Genomic DNA, 20214 nt, shown 5'->3' on the forward strand with positions numbered 1-20214 from the left:
TCTACTCTTTTGCTACTCTAAAGATCCGAGGCTGTGATGTGATCCTTCCTTTTTTTTTTTTTTTTTAAATCAGAGGTGCCTTTATGTTCCTGTGAGGGGCAGACAGGAGACGTTGAGGTCTCCTAGTTGTCGTCACCTCAGTGCAGAGAGTAGATCAGAGTTGTGTAACGACGGAGGAGTGCGTGGGGGGAAATCCTCTTGGAGAGTGAAGCCAGCTACAGAAGCTGGCTGTGATAAAATAATAATCTAGGGCAGCCCCTCCCTAGTTTTCTCCTTTAAAAAGTGGTGGACACATTCATACTCACAGATAGAGAGACACACACACACACACACACACCTGTACTTGCACACACTCTGCAGAGAATGGCCCTATTGTCAGCCATTTTTTCCCCCATCACACGTCTTTTTCCAACCCACTTCAAATGTTACTGACACACACCTTCAGAGCCCATCGCCACCCTTTTAAAGTCCTAAATCCCATTAGTGGAATTTAAAAATTAAAATGTTTGCAACTTTCTCGGTTGAAACGCTCCACAAAATGGCCACGGCTCATGGAACAGTCTGGTCCCCACAGATTGCATTATGCATGCAAAGCTAAGCTAACTATAAATACAATCGGGGGGATGGAATACGCAAGACAGGCAAAAAAATTTGATTCAAGCGCAGCAAAGCGGTGGCGCTCTCTTTTCAAACATACATATGTGATGAGGACCTTCCGAGTGCGAGGGTTGGGAAGGAGGAGTAACAGGTGAAATTAGGGAGGCGGTGCAGTTGGTCTACGACGCAATATTTTGCAGAACAGCTCTTGAGCTCTCTCTGCCACCTGAGTCTGATGAATGAGACAGAGTCAAGTCTTTAGGCAAATTGAATGCATAAATAAACAAGTTCTCATCTCTTCTTCTTCTCCTTCTTTTTCTCTTTCAGGTACAATTGCTGGTTCCCCCTCCGGTTCTAGTAAGTAATGCATCGCAAAGCAGAAGAGGTGGTAATCCACTCTCTCTCTCTCTTCCTCTCTCTTGTTTCTTTTTTGCTTTGAATGCATTGTTTTTGAAACTTCCTCGTCAACCCCGTACCTCGTTTTCTGTGCGTCTCCCAAACTCCCCCTCTCCACTGTGGCTCTCCTAGTCAGTCATTTTTCTATTCCTGAGTCTGTTCTCGCAGTGCCGCAGCTCGGGCCCTGTGCGCTTCATTATTAATAGGCCTCTCTGTCGCCGTGTCCTTTCATCACAGCACATCACACTAACCTGCACAGGAGGAATTCTTCCACAGTTGTGTTTTTTCTACCCTCATTTAGACTAAAGACAGTGGTGTTGATGGATTAAAGAAAAGGCGGAGGAAGAGATGGCTGGGTGCGAATGGGTGGCGGAAGGAGCAGCAAAGGGCGTAGAAAGGGAGAGGAGTGAGAGGAAAGGATGCAGGCATGTGTTGGTGTGTTGTAATGCAGTGTGATTCCGGGTGAGGAGCTCGGGGAGGCAGGAATAAAAGGGAATTTGATTAGGGATTCTCTCTGTGGAGAGGCTCTCAGCCTCCGAGCTGTTAGACAGAAACGATCGGCAAAGTGGCAACATCAACCCTGACAGCACTGGGTTTTTCTCCGCATGGCCCACCAGTAAAAAGATAATGCATGGACAGACTGAGCAATTGGGCTGCACTGCAGAGGTTTTTCATAGGTCACCTCTCACTATTAAATACAGTTGTGTGGTTATTTGTAAAAAATGGACTAACTTTGGCTTCAGTGGTTAAGTTTCAAGTTCCCACAGAAGATTTTTTTCTACCTGTGTTGCCGAGTGGCCACAATATCAACTTCATCTGAGATATTTCCTGTTCCTGAAGCTGATGATGAGACAGAGGGTGAAACTAAAGGTGGAGGTGAGGATGACGCTGCGGGTGAACCAAAGGGTGAAGCTGAAGGTGAAGGTGAACCCGAGAGCGCATCAACCATCTCAGAAGCTGAACGGCCCCAAGCTGTTACCCATGAGCCCTTTGGAGCCCCTCAGGAAGGTGTGGAAAAGTAGCTTAGCCATAGCGAGAGGTAGAAGGAATCAATTTAGATTAACTCTATACTGTACCACCTTAAGAGCTTTTTACCCCACTGTAGTATGAGTATTTGACAGTAGGGCTGGGCGATAAAATTACCTTGATTACAAAAAATAGTGATGAGCAATTTTCCATAAATATATATTCTGCATTTGGTTCAATCCTCTTCACGTGCAGGTCAAATAAGAAAAATAAAAAGATGCTTTTTGGAAACATAAAACTCAGCGACCATGAGTGGGAGAGTAGGATGTCTGCACAACATGAGGAAACTGTGGCAGCGATTTAGAAATGGTTTGGATTTCTAAACCTGGACAAAAAGGCAGAGAAATGTCTGCATGATATATCGACATTTGCCGACAAAGATGGGAAACAAAACAAACCATCTCCACTATTTGAAAAGGTAACTTTAAAAATCATACCGAGTACACAAAGAGCCCTGTCCAAAACGGAGAACAAGTAGCCAGGCTCAACAACTAGCCTTTAATGGCAACATTAATTAAAATCCCAGCAGCATCGACCCTAATGCCTTTATAGTCACTATCCCATATGATGACTAACATTACTAACATGACTGAAATGTTAAATATATTTTCATCCTTATTACTGTGCTCAATGTACATTTTTGTCCATATCCCCCAGCCCTATTTGACAGCCATAGTTACTAGTTACTTTGTAGATTCATATTTTACATGCTGCCCACACTGCAGAAAATGAACTCCCATGTCCATTAAATATAAAGCTGCAGTCAGCAGCTGTTTAAAAAAGCTTAGCACAAAACTAACTTTGGATAGAGTTAGGCTAACTTCCCATATCTGTGCTAACCTTGGCTAATAAGCCGCGGCCTATAGCCTTATATGCAATGGACAGACATGTGAGTCTTCAAATAATCCGATTTTTAGGATATATTAACTAATAATTATTTAGACTGTTTATCATCCAACTTTAAAACTCTATAAAAAAGAGGACAGTACACCTCAGTACTTTTACTTTTGATATTTACAAAGTGCTAGTGTAACGAGAATAGTTAAGACTTGGTAAAATATTGACTGTAGGACTTGGATTTGTTTCTTTATGTAACCAGAGTACAGCATCCAAATTCATTTTTCTACCACAGCTGAACAGATGATGCAGTAGCATTAGTGGAGACTCTCTGTACTCTTGTGACAAATCAAATGCTGTGAGCCTGTGGATGTGCTTATTGACGCCGACAAGCAGTGCGTTTTATGTCTGTGTATACATCATACATAATTCATCTTGCAACTTACTGGAGGTCTTATGACATACATTGGCTGTTTCCCCGGCCATACATATCTCCTGATGGCAAAGTCAGATGTGGGCTGTCCCTTCTTGAGTGTGTAAGCATCACACTGTGTGGACATTCAGACTTTTATTTGTTCTGACTGGCTGATTTTAATGCAACCCGGGACGGACGCAAACAGATTCTGTCAGCCGCTTGAACGTACAGTAAAGTGGTCCTCAAACCCTGGCATGCTAAATTTAAACCTGCCATCTTGGTAGGCAGCGGCCCGCTCATGTTCCACCACGAAAGCACTTAGGACGTGGGAAGATTTCGGCACCGCTGTGATGTCGTCAAACTTCCTTTTTTTTTTTCTACTGAAGGCAATCCATTAAGAGTGTTTGCTGAACAGCACAGCACTTTTGTCGTTTGCTGACATCAGTAAGGAAGTCAAAAAATTCACTGATTAGCGATGATTTAGGAGGGGCTGACAGAAACTTCAATGCTGTATAAACACAGTTACAGTTATGCTAGCTTTTTAAATGTATTGTGTCTTTACAGCTATAATGTGATCATTTCATTAACACGTTTGAATCCTAATCATGATCAATTCAGATGATTTTTTTGGAAGGCCGGGACCATTTTGAAATATCTGAAATGATGAAATATGGCGATCAGGATTTCCCAGAGCACAGGTCAAAATTTTAAATGAGACTTTGACCTTTTCTTTTTGTATCCATTATTAAAAAATCAATAATTGAAAAAACTGTTAGTTGCAGCACACAACTATCAACACTATACTTGGCATTCTGTTGGATGGGTAATTTGAAAGGGTCATTTCACTCCTCGAAAAACCCCAAGTTTAATAGCAGAAATCTGAGAGCAGAAGTTTGCCAAGCGGACAGAAGCAGCCTGAGTGCGAAGAGAAGGACTCAAACTGAAGCGAAGGACATTCTGCAGCAACAGTATATCTGAGTGCAGACAAACAGTTTTGAGCAGGAGCAGAGCAAATTTGCCAAGGGGCAAGGGGCTATTTGGGGCAGGGGGCAGGCTTTTGAGGGAAAGTATTACAAAGTCTGAACGGGGAAATGAAGAAATAATGAAAAATGAAAGACCACGCTCTTGAATAAAGATAGGAAAGAAACGCCATGGATAATACTCGTGTAGAGTTGTATCTCAGTATGATTTTTCTAGAACCTGACCCTGATGTGAGCAAACGCTTGTCATCTGTGTACGGTATGTGTGCTTGCACGTGTGCATATGTGTAAACGTATGGCCGGCATATGGCGCAGTTCAGTGAAAACCATAAATCATCTTGATCCCCTCCTCTTCCTCCCGGGGATCTGAGGTCTTAGGTTCCATTCTCACCGAGTGGCCGCCACTACTGTTTGTACATGCACAGGACGACACACACACACTCGGGTTTTATCAGATCATGTGGCTGAAGGTCCTGTGACATTTATAACTAGTTCACATCACTGCATCACTTATGTGGAATATTTGCAATATCAGTTTTCTTCTTTGACTCTCAACTGTTTTCAAAGATCCATTCAGAGCTTTAAATATTAGAAACAGCAGAAATACATGTACATAAACTAAGTGTTGACTTTATCAGTGAACTGTGCAGGAGAGTGTTAAAGCAGGGATAAAGCAGGACCTGGGATTTGGTTTTTAAATTTTTCATCCTCACAAAAGTTGGTTATATAAATCATAATTTTCAGTTGCTTTTTCCAGGAATGCAAATGCAAATCCTAGCTCCAATATTCATTGCGTAATGTTACATTCAGATGAATGATACGTTTTTGACTGCTGTCCGTGTTGCCCGAGCAGATGCATCTCGATAAACATTACAGCATTGCACAGGTTGGACAGCATGTCATAGTAGTCGGCATCCTTGGCCATGTCCCTGCCCCAGTTATGTCAGTGAGCATGCTCAGATGAGGATTAGCAATCTATTGGCAAGAGAGTCTGATCCACGGAGAACACAGCCCATTGGTCGGCTGGACAGATGGGCGTTCGGCGAAGGGGGATGGGAGGTCAGAGAAACCAAATCCTAAAACCCGGTCCTACATCTGCCTGTCCAGCTACCATGACACTACATGACCCTGCTACATCTTCTCATTCCAAATCAGATCCCAGGGCTGCAGAGGAGCCCGAGTGCAGCTCAAGCAAGGGGGTCAGACAGACCAGCATATGCAAACCCACATGCACTGATGATGCACCGTACTCATTTGAGGACAACCGTATCACGTCTCACTCCCGACTATGAAAACCCTTGTATTTTGAGAAAGGCTGCACTTGGCCTCAGACAGAGAGATTGGATCATGTCTGGAAAATCATGTGACACATTAATAACATCCATGCCATCACTCGGTCCGCCGCCATTAAGGCGTTCTGGAAAACTGGTTCAGTTGGTGCCGAATCACAATGGCTTCATTAAGTGTGGGTCTAAATCAAAGTCTTAACACTCTGGTAATAAGTGATGAGAATGCCGAGACTGACAGGTGGCATTAAATATTATTGTTATCATTTCTCAGGCTATATTAATTCCAGCGACAAATTATCTCATTATATGCAAATGCATTCTGGTGGAAGACACTTTGAAAAAAAGTGTCTGAGCAGGGAGTGCACATGAACCTGTGTGCTCGCTGACACTGTATGCCCGCCTGGGTGTGTGTGTGTGTGTGTGTGTGTGTGTGGGTGCCAGAGAGTGTGTCATGGGACAGTTAGTGACAGACAGACAGGCAAATGTTAGAGGATTATGAAAAGCATCAGCTTAAATTGTTGTTGCATTGCGTGAGAGAGTGATGGCGCTGTTGCATGGCTGAAAATGACACTAAGTCCTTTGCCTCCCTTTTTTTTTCTTTTTTTGTACACAGAGTCCATTGCCTTCAGCAACTATGTCATTGGGATTGGAAACTCACATGTCAGCTCTATAAAGCCTCACCATCATTTTGATCTAAGTGAAGGTAGGCACCCGCAAACTGGGTAGTTTGACACTGTAATGTAGTTTAGACATGATTGCAGTGTGATTACACTAGGATAGAGCTACAGGATAGAAGAATGATGGTTTAAATAATATGTAAATTGCTGCTTTTATTGATGATGTAGAGCTTTCGAAAAACCCCAGTACCCAAATCCCTGGATTGTGTCAGATTAAAGCCTGCAAGATGCCTGGTCAATGCTTTCTCCATCACTGCTTTCTAGTTTGATGAAAACAAAATATAAACCTTACAACGCAGGATGAAAAAACCCCACTGTTGTTTAGGGAAGAGAATTATTTGTACAAAATATTTTACAGTTGTTTGGATGTGGAGTGAGTTTGATGAGACACTTTCTGTAGCCGCTGTGGTGTGATAATGCCGTATGGGTGTACTTGGTCTTGTTGACATTGTGCGCTTTAGGTAACAAATGTGGATCGGTAAATCTTTATTATCATTTACTTTAGGGCCAACATACTGTATGGAGTAATTATAGAAATTTTACTGTATTAAAATGTCAAAATGATCTGTATAAAATACAAAAATGTGGCCACCCAACCAGTCTCGATTTACATTAGCGTTACAGTAAATAGTGTGATGATTAGCCATTGTATCAGAATGGTTGAAGCAGGGAAAATGTAGATACAGTAGTTTCACATATTTGTATTATATAATGCTTAATAAACACAGTTCAATATAATAACTCTGTATAACTTTGTATCACTGTAGATTGCTACATTGTTGTTGTCAGTGTTTATCTAATCCTTCTCACATGCCAAAATTGAATGTGAGCAAACATATCCATACACAATATTGTTAGTGTAAAACAGCAGAATACACAGTGATTCCCTTTCACAACCATATTAACAATACTCACACTTTTAACAGTCACTGTATTTTGCAGGGGGTAAAAAGAATGCCCAAACTTCCAGCAGTGAAAGGGTTGTGGAGCAGCTTTGGAGTTTAGCCTATCTCAGCAGTGTGAAATCACATTTTCACTTTGTGTTCTCACTTCTGTGTATGAGAGTGCATACTTAGTGTGTGTGTGTGTGTGTGTGTGTGTGTGTGCCCGCGCGTGCGCGCATTTGAAGAAAAAATTAAATAAAAGGAAAGCTAGGCTTTCTTTGGATAAACAATCTGAGGCAGCATCTCTTATGATAATTTCTTAGCCGGGCTCATTCCTCATTGCATTTACATTCTCTGTCCTCATGCAACTGATGCAACAGACACTGGTGCTCCACCAGCAGACACCGGAGTTGCAGGGAGCTCAGCCGCGCTAACAGACAACGTATTACCCACCGGCTCTTTGTCTGAGCCTTCGCTGACACCCATGGGAGAACCTGACACACTTCTTGTTACAAGAGCGGTTCTCCCCCCTTTGGCATCCACTCCATCAGAGGGGCGCAGAGTTTCCTTGACACCAGAAGAGTTCACGCCTTCAGAAACAATCCCCGAACACTCACATCTGTCTCGCCCGGTCCCAAAGGAGTCCGCACATCATCATGCAGTTGCTGCGGATCATCACCATCATCCAATCGCAGCGGAGTTCATTCTGCATCCCCAGACTCATATTCACCGACACAAAAGTCTAGTCAAAACTGAGGGAAAACATTCAGAGCCAAGGCATGGCGAGAGAGGAGGTAAGGCACGCCCATATAGCTCTAGATGAATGTAGATACAGACTAGAGGCCCCAGAAAGTAGAACAATCTAATTTTCATTTCCAGCCAGTGTGATGGGTTTGATGGTGTTGGGCCCATCTGAAATGGACAATTTTCAGGTGGTTAGAGTCGCTAACATGCTTTTATATACAAGCTATAATCAGTTTATGTAGCCCAGCATCATATTGCATGTCAGAGACGCTTTTTCAATTCATACAGACACAGTGAAATCTGGTTAATGCGGGTGAGTGAGTGAGTGAGAGGCAGTGAGTGTCTGGAGAGAGAAAGCAGAGGGCGTATGAGCACCGGCAACGGAGGGTTTGTGAACGTCTGAGCTCAGTTGACATCGTCTTTGCATCAGTCAGGGACAATGGGAGGATTGTGTAGCAGCCACGCGATCAGAGTGATGAAAAGATATGAAGAAGTAACAGGAGAGGCAGAATCAGGACTGAGCACAAAACGTTCTCTGAAATTTAACTTCAGCTAACTGCGGCACATTACACCACGTCGTTTGGGGGGGGGGCAGCATTGATCTTTGAAGCGCAGAGGTACAAATAAAACAATCACATGTTGTTTGAGGTCGTTTTGTGCCGGTTTAGACACGGTACCAAACCTGCCAGCAAGGGAGCGGATGAAGAGCTCCATCACTGTCAAGGTTTACTAAGCTCGACAGACTCTCACACACACCCATCTTCAGTCGGTGTGGAGCCACGGGAACCCAGAGTGCTCAGGTTTCCAGAGTCTGATGTCAGACGGTTCGGGCCGGAGCTGACTGAGATTAATGCCAAGAACAGTTCGAATCACTCCTGCCCCCGAGGCAGCACGGATTACTGAGATTAAATGCATTTATGTTCGCTGCTGTGCTACATCAGCCTTTGAAACAACCGTAATTCAGAATCCTGCTTTCCCACTAGAGCTTTTTCAGTCAGCGTGTGGATGCACGTGTGTGTGTGTGCACCGGCGTGCGTGCGTCCGTGCAACACTGACAGATGTGTGAGAGAGTGGGTCTAGTGGGGCAAGAGTCGGACGCGAGTAAAGGTAGGCAGGGGTTACTTTGATGAGATATAATGATGGCATGATGCCAGTTGTGTGAAATGGTTCAGGGTGCTGTGAGAACAGCTGCTGGCATCCTGTCTCACTGGGGCCCCAGGGAGGGAGGGGGGAGTGATGAAGGGGAGCGAGTGGGCGGGAGATAGCCTGAAGGGGGACGCTCCGCAGGGGGGCAGGATGCTTGCAGGATGCCCCTCTCCGAAGACGAGCAATTGTAGGAGTGCATCGCCCGTGCAAAAACACCCCGAGGGGAAACGCAGATGGAAGTGTGCAGTACTGTAGTCTCTGGCGGCCTCGTGATCATTCGTCCCTCAATGACATGCACGGTGTGGTCGCTTTGTTTGATTGGTTATCAGCCATTTTAGTCTCACTCATCTCTGTTAGGAGGAAGGTGGCGTTTCTTAAATTGTGCCCGTGTGTGGCCGTAAATGTAAAAAAGGTGGAAGAGGCTTGATCCGTGAACTGAAATAGTTTTCACTCGTGCTCAATTTTGCTCCAAAAACGAAGCAAAGGATCCTGGGAATGGCATAAAGCCCTCTGGGAAAGTGGAGCACTGAAAAGAAAAAGGGAAAGGACGAAGGAAAAAGTTGAGCAGGAGACAATTAAGAACGCAGTAAAGGCAGGGTGCGTGTGCAGAGTTGTCTCTAGTGCTGATACGAGATGTTTTGCGAGCACCAGAGCGAACATTAAATCTCAACATGACGACGTACAACCTTGAGCAGATGTTACTGTAATATAATGTAGTCTATAGTATCCTATGAAAATGTAAAATTTTAGGGTAAATGACGAAGCAAAAATAAAAGCACTGACTGATCCCCTTTCTCTATTACTGACTGGGAACAAAGAAACAAGCTCAAGCAAGTACCATTCGGAAAATTTCATGACATTCAGATAAAAGGAAGTGCGTGTCATTTCCTTCCACAACCACAGTGAAAGTGTAGCGATGAAGGAGTTTCTCAAGCCTCTCTTATTCTCACAGCCTTTTCCCCCAAGCACAGGGCTGATGGAGCAATCCACAATCTGACAGCGAGAGAAAAGTGAAAGAAAAGGAAAACAAGTTCTCAGGGGAAGAGAAAAAAAACGACAGACGATATCTGTAATCGTTACCCGCTGCAGTATCCGCCTAATTGTTAAGTTCCTATTGTTCAGGTTTCTGAGGGAACAGAGCATGTGAAATACCTCGTGCGATGTGTTCCGTTGTTATGTTAGCGATGACTGTGGTGTGACAGTCTCCCACCGGTCGGAGGAACACGCTCACGAGACGCGTGGCCACAAAAGAACAATGACGTATGAGCACACGGGAGACAGGAGGGCCGAAGAAGAAGAAAGATAAAAAGTGAGATCGTTCCCATGCAGTAGATGTTCTTGTAGATGTACTGTACCGTAGTTTACTGATGGCGCGGTAAATACGCAGGAGATAAACTTGACAGACCCTGAAAATTGAAAACGGACAGAAATGTATTTAAAATGTATCTCTTCACTGATATGACTGTCAGTCAACTCTGAGAAGCTGAAGGGCAAGAAATCAAATAACAAACAGGAGGATTAAGTATAGACATGTAGTAGCTTGGAAAAGAGATTAAAATGATCCCTTGAGATGGTTTTTTTTTATGTTACATCAATGATGATTGCGGTGTTTCAGTCTCCCACATGTCTGAGGAACACGGACATGAGACTCATGGTCACAAAACAACCTCACCTGACCACGGGCAGGAAGAGGAGGAGGAGAGCAAAGGTATCTCATATAGGGTAGTGGCAATCTTAATCAAATTCACCTTGTATACTAGATTGTTATGTCAGTGACAATTGTGGTTTTTCAGTCGCCCACAGCTTTGAGGGACAGGGACACAAGAGTCCTGGCCACAAAACGACACACTCGTCTGAGCTCGGGGAGAAAAGGGAGGAGATGAAAGAAGCTCACAGCACAGGTATCCTCTTTTGTTTGTACTGTCGTTGAGGTCGTAGCCAACACTAGTTAATTGTAGTGTTAGAAATTAGCTACGATATGACAAATGTTAAAGTTCTAAAAGACTAAAAACAACAGAAATGTATCTACATTTTTGTTTCTTATTTTTGTCTGATTGTCAGTTGTCCATGAGTCCGAGGAACATGAGAATACATGTACTGAACGATTTGGGGAAAATGTCGAATTGCGATTTTTCTAACAGATATTGCGATTGCGATTTGATTTGCGATTATAATTAGCGCACACACACACACGCGCAACACACTGACAGAGAGCGATATGTGTTGAAGAAGAGAAGGGGAGAGAGCTCTCTCTCTCTGTAAGCAGTCTGTCTCTTTAACGAGGGAATAGTCGTGGTGTTCGTCACCTCACGGTGCCACGTAAGACATTTTCATACGGAGTGTGGTTCTGTGTTCGTCACTACTGTCACTGACTTGTTGGCCGTACACTCGTCATGTAGCTGCTGTGGCGCTGTGTCAAGCGCTGATACAGGTTGGTGGTGTTGCCCCGTGAAGTAGCAACGGTAGCACGGCATGTTCTGCACAACACCCGGCGCTTCGAGACAAAAGTCTCCGCTGTATCAGTTTCCGACTGTCCTGTCGAGCTGTAGGCCGTTGCACAGCAGGTTAGTGCAGCGTGACTGATGCTTGTTCTTGGAACCAAGTGCTTCACTCGCTTGCGTATCACGTGACCCATGTAATCGCGTGCCTTGCGGTTAGAAAGTCACGTTTTATCATATCGCGATATTATCGCAAATGCAATTAATCGTTCAGCCCTAACTCACGGAGAGAAAACCACAACCTCATTTGAGCATGGGGTGAAAAGGGAGGAGGCACAGATAGAAAAAGAAAGGAAACCTGATGATATTGGTATAATGTGCAGTGGGGATCAGTATAATCGAATGTATAATATATACACATTTACAGTATAAATACAGTAAATATATGTAGTTTACATGGTCGGACGATGGGCAGGAGACCAAAGTTAAATTTGACTCGCATCAAAATATACTTCCCTTACATAACTGGTGATATGTACTCAATTCTTACGAGTTATTTTAACGGCATTTGTGGTGTTTCAGTTGCCCACGAATCTGAGGAACACGTGCATGAGGCTCATGGTCACAAAACCACACACTCATCTCAGCATGGAGGGGAAAAGGAGCGAGAAACAAAAGTTGAGAACAGAGGTATTTTCTCCATACGTAGTAGAGGACAGATGTTTTCCTAGATTTACATACTGTTGTTCACTTGTGGTCCTTTATATCAGTGGCTCCCAAATTAGGGGGAAAAACAATTAGAAATTACATATTTGAGACATTGAGGGTAAACAAAGTAATCAGATAAAAGCATGCAAATAAAAAAATATGTCATCAGCCTTCCAACGACCCCTGAGGTGATTATGACAGATTAGCGAGAGCATCACATGCAGCAGGTCAATTTACAGCACCGCAGGAAACATTTCGACATGTGCACGTAGGTGACTTTCTGGGGGTTTTTTGCGAACAAGCTCAAATTAATATCCGCCATATGCGTCAACCACCTCCGGGGATAACAGGTGGGGGTCGCAAAAGTCTGTGTTGTGGTTATTTTGGGAGTCAAAAAGGTTTGGGAACCCCTGCTTTAAATTAGCCATAGATATACTTTCCTCACAGGCTAAACTTGGCCAGTAAAAAGCTTGTGAAAGTTCTTAACGATTAACGTGCATCAATCTCCCCCATGTTTGAAGGACACACGCATGAGTCCTCCTCTGAGCACAGAGCGACAAGGGGGGAGGAAGGGGAGCACACGGGGGGCAAAGCTGAGAGGAAAGGTACCTCTCTACATCTGTGTTCTGTAGTCATGGCTGTAGTTAACTGTAGTTAGCGTGTAGTGGAGAACCCCCCCCCCAAAAAAAATATTAAAACCAGCAGTAAATGTATCTGAATGATTTCCTGCTATGCCAATGACGATTATGGGGAGTCAGTGAACCACGAGTCTGAGGGACATGTACACGAGAGTCATGGCCACAAGACGACAGCCTCGTCTGAGCACGGGGAGGACGACCACCACACAGAAAGAAAAGCCAAAAGGACAGGTATCCATTTATTACTCTAGTGGTAGTAGTCTTCTTGTAGTTTTGTATTTAGAAATAACTTGATGTGCAGTAAATATATTGTTGCTGAAAGACCATCGGTGACCTTAGGAAAGGAAAAGACAAGAGAATTACACGTTGAAAAATAGAAATGTTTTCACGAGTTGTTCAGGGCTGATAGGACGGGATGTGAAATTCTTTTCATACGTTTTTGAACGTTATGTCAATGATGATTGTGGTGTGTCAGACCCCCACAAGACTGAGGGACACGTACAAGAGAGTCATGACCACAGAGCAACAGCCTCATCTGAGCAGGGGGAGGATGACCACCACAAAGAAAGAAAGGCTGAAAGAACAGGTATCCAGTTTTCTATGTAGTGGTAGAAGAGTTCTTGTAGTTTTATATTTAGAAATAACTAAATATGAACATTTAGTGTGTCAGAACAACACACGTCTGACGGACACGTACATGAGAGTCACGGCCACAAAATAACAACTTCATCTGAGCGCGGACATCAAAGGGAGGAGGAGGAAGAGGAGCATGAAGAAAGAGATGCTGAGAGAAAAGGTTGCCGTTTTGTGTTTACTGTATGTGTCGGCTGTAGCTACCGGTAGTTTACCTGTTGCGTAGTGGTGAAAAATATGGTCAACTAAAAAACTGGAATCAGCAGAAATGTATTTCTTTCCTTCTTTTTTTTATTCATGTTATGTCAATTACGATCACGGCGTTTCAGTTCCTCATCAACCTGTGGATCACGTACATGAGACTCACGGCCACAAAAATACAACCTCATCTGAGCACGGGGAGGAAAGGGAGGAGGAGGAGAAAGACAGAAAAGCTGAAATGACAGGTATTGGAATAGGTGAGGCAATGTTGTCATAGATTTATACACTATAGTCCGCTCGTGGTGCAGTAGATATGCAGCTGATGAACCTATATCCCAAAATAAGCAGCAGAAGATCAAAATTTATCAGATCATTTTTTTCTTATTCCGTTCATGTCAATCATGGCTCGTCAGACTCCCACGAGTCTGAGGGACACGCACATGAGACTCATGGACACAGAACTACAACCTCATCTGAGCACAGGGAGAAAACAGAGGAGGAACATGAAGGGCACACTGAAATGAAAGGTATCTCTTTTTTTTATCTAGTGGAGCAAATGTTGTGGTGCAGTAGCTCATGAACTTATATTCCAAGATAAACTTGCCAATTTACAGTGAAAGCAGATTTACCTCATCAGATTAGTTTTTTTTCTTGTTGCGTTCATGACAATCGTGGTTTGTCAGTCTCCCACGAGTCTGAGGGACACGTACATGACACTCACGGACACAAAACTACAACCTCATCTGAGCACGGGGAGGAAAAGCATGAGGAGGCACATAAAGAAAAAAGAGCCAAGAGCAAAGGTGTCACATTCACATGTAGTGGTAGCAATTTAATGTAGTTTACCTATAGTAGGTAAAAAAAAACTAAAACATTTACGTCATGTTTTTCTTATGTTCATGACAATTGCGGCGTTTCAGTCTCCCACAAGTCTGAGGAGCATGCACGTGACGTGCACGGCCACAAAACCACAAGTTCATCTGAGCACGCAGAGACAAGGCACGAGGAGGCGCATACAGAAAGAAAAGGTGAACACAGTACATCAACTTTCACCATGAATTAAACTTGGCAACTGTCAATTAGCAGATCCCAATTACTTGAAGCGAATTAAACAAAATAAAATAAAAAGCACAATAGTTAAGTATCTACTTGATATGTGAATGACAAAATGTGGTGTGTTAGTCTCCCACGAGTCTGAGGAGCATGCACGTGACACGCATGGCCACAAAACAACAAGCTCATCTGAGCACGGGGAGGACGATCCCCACAGAGAAGAAAAAGCTGAAAGGACAGGTATCCAGTTTTGTATGTAGTAGTGTTGTAGTTTTAAGGGAGGAGGAGGAGGAAAAGAAAAAGTCACAAGCTTTTACTTCAACTTGTACTTGCCAGTTTATAGCAAAAACAGGAAAGTAATAGATGTAACAGACCGTCAATTCAAGTTAGATGAAGGTTAATTGGCACATTAGTGTCATAGCATTATAATTTAGGCCGCTGAGGGAATGTTAAAACAACAGACATAAGTATAGTAATATGTCTGCTCATTGTGTTCGTGATTATTTCGATGTTTCAGTCTCCCACAAGTCTGAGGGACACGTACACGGGGCTCATGGTCACGAAACAACGTTACCCGGGCACGGGGAGAAACACGACGACACAAACGGTACCTCTGTAGTGGGAGCAGTGTTCTTGTACCTTTACATCTGTAGTGAAAAGAGGTTTTACCGCAATTTGACCTTGTAGCACACGCCTGAAAATTGGAAACAAGCAGAAATGTTTTTAAATGCTTGGATTCTAAAGTTGATGATGACCATTGTTGTGTCACTCACGGCCACAAAACAGCAACCTCACCTGGACACAGGGAGGAGCACAGAGAAAGAACAGCTGAAAGTAAAGGTATCTATGTTATACGTAGTGTTGGCGATGATTATACTGTAGTTTACCAGCGAGGATGGATATTTGTAGTCGATAAAACTTCTACTACAATTTAAGCTAAGCTGAGCAGAAATGTGTACCTGCAAACTAGAACATGGGAGCTGTAACTTAATTTTTGCTGGGTATGTTCATATTGTTTCAGTCTCCCACGAGCATGACGAACATGTACACGAGACTCACAGCCACAAAACAACAGCTCCACCTGCGCATGGGGAGGAGCACAGAGAAAGTAAAGGTATCCGCTTTATATGTAGCGGTAGATGCTCTTTTCTCTTTGTAGATTGACACACTGTAGTTTAGCCGTGTTATATTAAATGTTTTCTTCACATGCATAACTTGGTAACTTCGGCATTAAACTGGGCCACTACAAAACAGCAGATACGTTTTTAAATTCATGCATCTGCGTCTGGTCAGCTACAAAGTATCCTAAGCGTTAAAATTAGATTAAATATATGATGCATATGATTGTGCTAAATTAAGATTTTACTCTATAGCCTGACTGTAGCTGAAGTATAACGGGGAAAAGGGAGGACGAAGCAAAAAGAAATAGACTTTTATTTAAATGTATTGTTTAGATTGGCGAGAAATAAGCATATAAAATGTCCTCACATGATGTTTCTGCTCGTTCATGAAAATTGTGGCGTGTGACAGTCGTCCACAAGTCTGACGAACACGTTCATGAGACTTACGGCCACAAAACTGCAACCTCACCTGGACACGGAGAGGAGCACAGAGAAAGAACAGCTGAAAGTAAAGGTATTGATTTATATGTAGTGGTAGTGATGCTCTTGTGTTTTTATGTACTGTAGCACAACAGCAATGATAGAAAAAATAGCCCGACCGATATGGATTTTGGGGGGCCGATGCTGATATCCATATTTGGGAGTACAAGATTCCTGATACATCAGCTGACATATATATATATATACATACACACATATATATATGTATATATATATACATATATACACACAAATATATATACACAGACATATATACATATATATATAAATACCATAAAAAACTTTGAATTGAAAATACAACCAAATACATTACACATACATTAAAAAACATTTATTTTACATAAAATGTAAATACATATACATTTAAAGGCTCAAATCAGTTGGCCGATAATATAAGGTGAGTTCTTAAAATATAAATATAATCGTCCAACAGATATATTGGTCGGGCTCTAATAGAAATGTGTGGTAGATCAGTGTAGGGTTGGAACTAACGATTATTTTCATTGTCGATTAATCTGTTGATTATTGTCTCGACCTATCGATTGGTTGTCTGCCTACAAAAATAACATCAAATGGTGAAAAATGTAGATTGTTTGCCAAACCTCCAAGATGATGTTTTGATTTGTCCACACACCAAAGATTTTGAGTTTACTGTCACAGAGGAGCAAAGAAACTTTAAAAAATATTTCCCCCATAAAAACTACTAGAACAGATTAATCAATAATCAAAATAGTTGGCGATTCATTTAGTAGTCGACTTATCGATTAATCGATTCACTGCTGCAGCTCTACCTCAGTACACTGAGGGGGAAACTATTTTTGCTCGCAATGTTTCAGTGTCCCACAAGTCTGAGGTCCATGTACATGAGACTCATCATGGCCACGAAACAACCTCATATGAACACGGGGAGGAGATGCACAAAGAAAGGAAAGGTATCTGTTGTACTTGTAGCGGAGGAAGCTTTTTTGATGTAGCTTAATACATTATAGTTTAGCCGCGTTATATTATCACAAGCATAACTTTGGCAACTTCCTCGTGTGACGTTTCTGCTCGTTCGCAAAAACGGTGGAGTGACAGTCTCCCACAAATCTGACGAACACACTCAGGAGACTCACAGCCACAAAGCAAAGACCTCACCCGGACACGGGGAGGAAAGACTGGCTGAAAGGAAAGGTATATCTCTTTGAGGAAGTAGTGGTGGTAGTTTTCTCGTGACATTCAATTCCTATGTTTTTTTTACTTATTATTATATCAATGATTGTGCCGTTTCAGTCTCCCACAATTTTGTGGGGCATGTACACGAAGCGCACGGCCGCAAAGCGACAACCTCGTCTGAACACGGGGAGAAAAGGGAGGAGGAGGAGGATCGTGCAAAGAGAAAGGCTGAGAAGAGAGGTACCGCTTTTTATTTGTAGTGGCGGCAATATGTACAGGAAATGACCTTTGGTGCCGTAAATATGTACAGAAGATAAACTTTCACTATGAGTTAAACTTCACAGTGAAAAATGGAAATTAACAAAAAATGGCTCTAAATTTATCTCTTCAACTACATGACAACCTGTCAGTCAACATAAGCTATGAGGCTAAATCTTTATTTGGTTCCAACAGCAGTGGCGTATTTTTTAACGAGACCATGACTGACACCGAAGGGCAAGAAATACAAAGCAGAGAGGAGAGGAAAATGAGAAGACTAGAGAAGGAAGATGAATTTGACATTGAAGATGCTCTTGCGATGAACACAAATGTGTTTTCTTTGTTCAGAACAGTGCGAACACTGTAAAACAAAAAAAAGTATAGTTTTAAATACTCGTACTCCTCGTCTGATCAACTGCTTATAAATAGTATTTAAATTTTGCGCTTTATGACACTTGGGTGATAACTTTGTAAACACACTTTAGAAGATGCGCTCTCTCACAAATATTTAAACATTGTCGTCTTGTCAGCGCTCTGTGATATCTAGTTTGGCCTGAGATAATCGTTCAGCGTGAGAACAGATTGATTTGGAAAACTTTGTAGTGCAGCACATCATTGAGAGACCAGAAAAGGAAAAAAGCGATCCATGAGTCTTAAAAATAAAAAAAAAACTTTTGAGAGGGAGGAAAAAGAGAAGAGGAAAGATTGAACTTCAGCACATAACTGCGATTCATAGCTGTTTGCAAATTGGGACCAGGACTATATCATGACTAAGTTAAAGGGGCGGCAAGCGATTCTAAAATAATACACGTTTTGTGAAAATATGCAAATATTTCTGTCCGTCAGCTGTCGCTTTTGTGTCGAAAAAAAATGGTCTCCCACACACGACGTCTGGGTTCGCGGCCAGGCCAGAGTAGAAAAAAATAAAAACAACAGAGAGAAACAAGCTTTCTCCAAAATCGCTTACTGCCCCTTTAAGAGGTGACAAAGTATTACATTTAAGTATCATGTTCCTGCTCCAATAAAACGTGATTCTTCATGTTCCTCCATGTCCTCGGTGTGAAACAAATACTTAGCTCGCCTCTTTAAAAAACAAACAATTGTTTCCATTTTAATAATTCTTTCTGGAGAGGATTAATCGTTTTCAGCAGACAAAGTCCATCCATTTGTGTGAAGGTTTAGCGCTGTACTGTGCTATACTGTACTGCACTGTAGATGACTGGCACAGTGATGTGATGAGCAGACGTCTCTTACGCAAAGATTCCTTTGTTCCTCAAGGGCTTCTGGCGCTCTTGATCTCCGGAGAGCCCCAGGCCAGACAGTTGTTTGGGATCGTATACGATGATTTCAAAGGTAGGAGGCCAACGTGAGCAGCGTGTGGTCTGTAGACGCCGAGAGGAGACGAGAGCTAGGTTAGATCCTGTAGTATAGTCTTTTAGTCATCTGACTATAGCGTTGATGCTGTTTTTTCTCAGAAAAAAAAAAAACCTGTGGAAAAATTCCTTTCATTGCATGTTTCATGTCTGTTTTTTGTTCATTTTGCTCATTTCCCCCATATGCATTCTGTGCCTCCCTCGTGGTCGTGTCTGCTTTTTTGCGCATGATCAAGGTAAGTATTTAGACTTTAAGTTCATATTAAAGCATATAAAACAACTGACACACAGACATTTCTGTTTATTGATTTTAGAAAAGGATGCTTGTTAGAGGAGCGTACCGTTATTCTTTTCAAGACTCGCACACTCTTTGATGCAGGCGACTCTCTGGTTCGCCCTGTTTAACTGTCTTTCACCGTTAACAATTCACAATTGATGAACGCCAATAAAGCAGCATCTTGACTCGTAACATTAATTTGTGGAACAATGTCCCACTACCTCGCTGGTCTGCGGAGTAATTTGCCATTTATATTTAATTAGGCAGTTCTTCCCCCCACTGCCAGCACCACTCCCTCAGTGCTGAGAGAGGCATTTTATGGCGCTCCACTCTTGCCGTCTTCCTTTAAACCAGCTCATTAATATTTCAGCTGGCATCATCAACCAAACAATAATAAAATAATAATGTGACGGCTGATTAAACAGCTAAACTCCCGACTTTTTAATGTGCATTTAAATGTGTATTTGCATAAACATGCCTGTAAACGCCTCTTTAGAGGACAGTGATGCCTTGCAGCACACAACTGCAGCCAACTTCTGAAGCTTAATAAAACCTTAATTAGGTAGCATGCAGCGAGAATGTGGAGCAACAACCCTCGCACCTCTCGCCGCACAATGCAGATCCTTTGGTGTATGATATCAGGGTTTAGTTTATCTCTCTCTGAGGAAAAATTATACAAAAGGTTTTTTTTTCTTCTTTTTTTGTGCTTTGGTTTGAGGGTGTGAAATTTGGAATAAATCTTAATTGAACAAGTGCGCGAGTGTGTACAGTAACACTTTGCGATTGAATCCTCTCGGATAATTCATGAATTACAAAGAGAAAGTTTAATCGCGAGCTCTGTATTGCGCAGCGCTTATGAAAGAGAAT

At 42.5% G+C, this 20214-nt stretch overlaps 2 protein-coding genes across 5 annotated transcripts in view; one reads left to right on the forward strand and one right to left on the reverse strand.

The window, feature by feature from the left end:
- Positions 1-20214, reverse strand: part of rapgef1b (Rap guanine nucleotide exchange factor (GEF) 1b) — a 205835-nt gene that overhangs the window by 169665 nt on the left and 15956 nt on the right. The window lies entirely within an intron of this gene.
- Positions 1-20214, forward strand: part of ntng2b (netrin g2b) — a 66180-nt gene that overhangs the window by 39082 nt on the left and 6884 nt on the right. For all 3 annotated transcript variants that reach the window (XM_047329551.1, XM_047329552.1, XM_035609028.2), the window contains exon 5: positions 925-954. In XM_047329551.1, coding sequence (XP_047185507.1) covers positions 925-954 — 30 coding nt within the window. The remainder of the gene's footprint in view (positions 1-924; positions 955-20214) is intronic.

The sequence above is a fragment of the Scophthalmus maximus genome, chromosome 20 (assembly GCF_022379125.1).
Source record: "Scophthalmus maximus strain ysfricsl-2021 chromosome 20, ASM2237912v1, whole genome shotgun sequence".
In the NCBI taxonomy this organism is placed as follows: Eukaryota; Metazoa; Chordata; class Actinopteri; order Pleuronectiformes; family Scophthalmidae; genus Scophthalmus; species Scophthalmus maximus.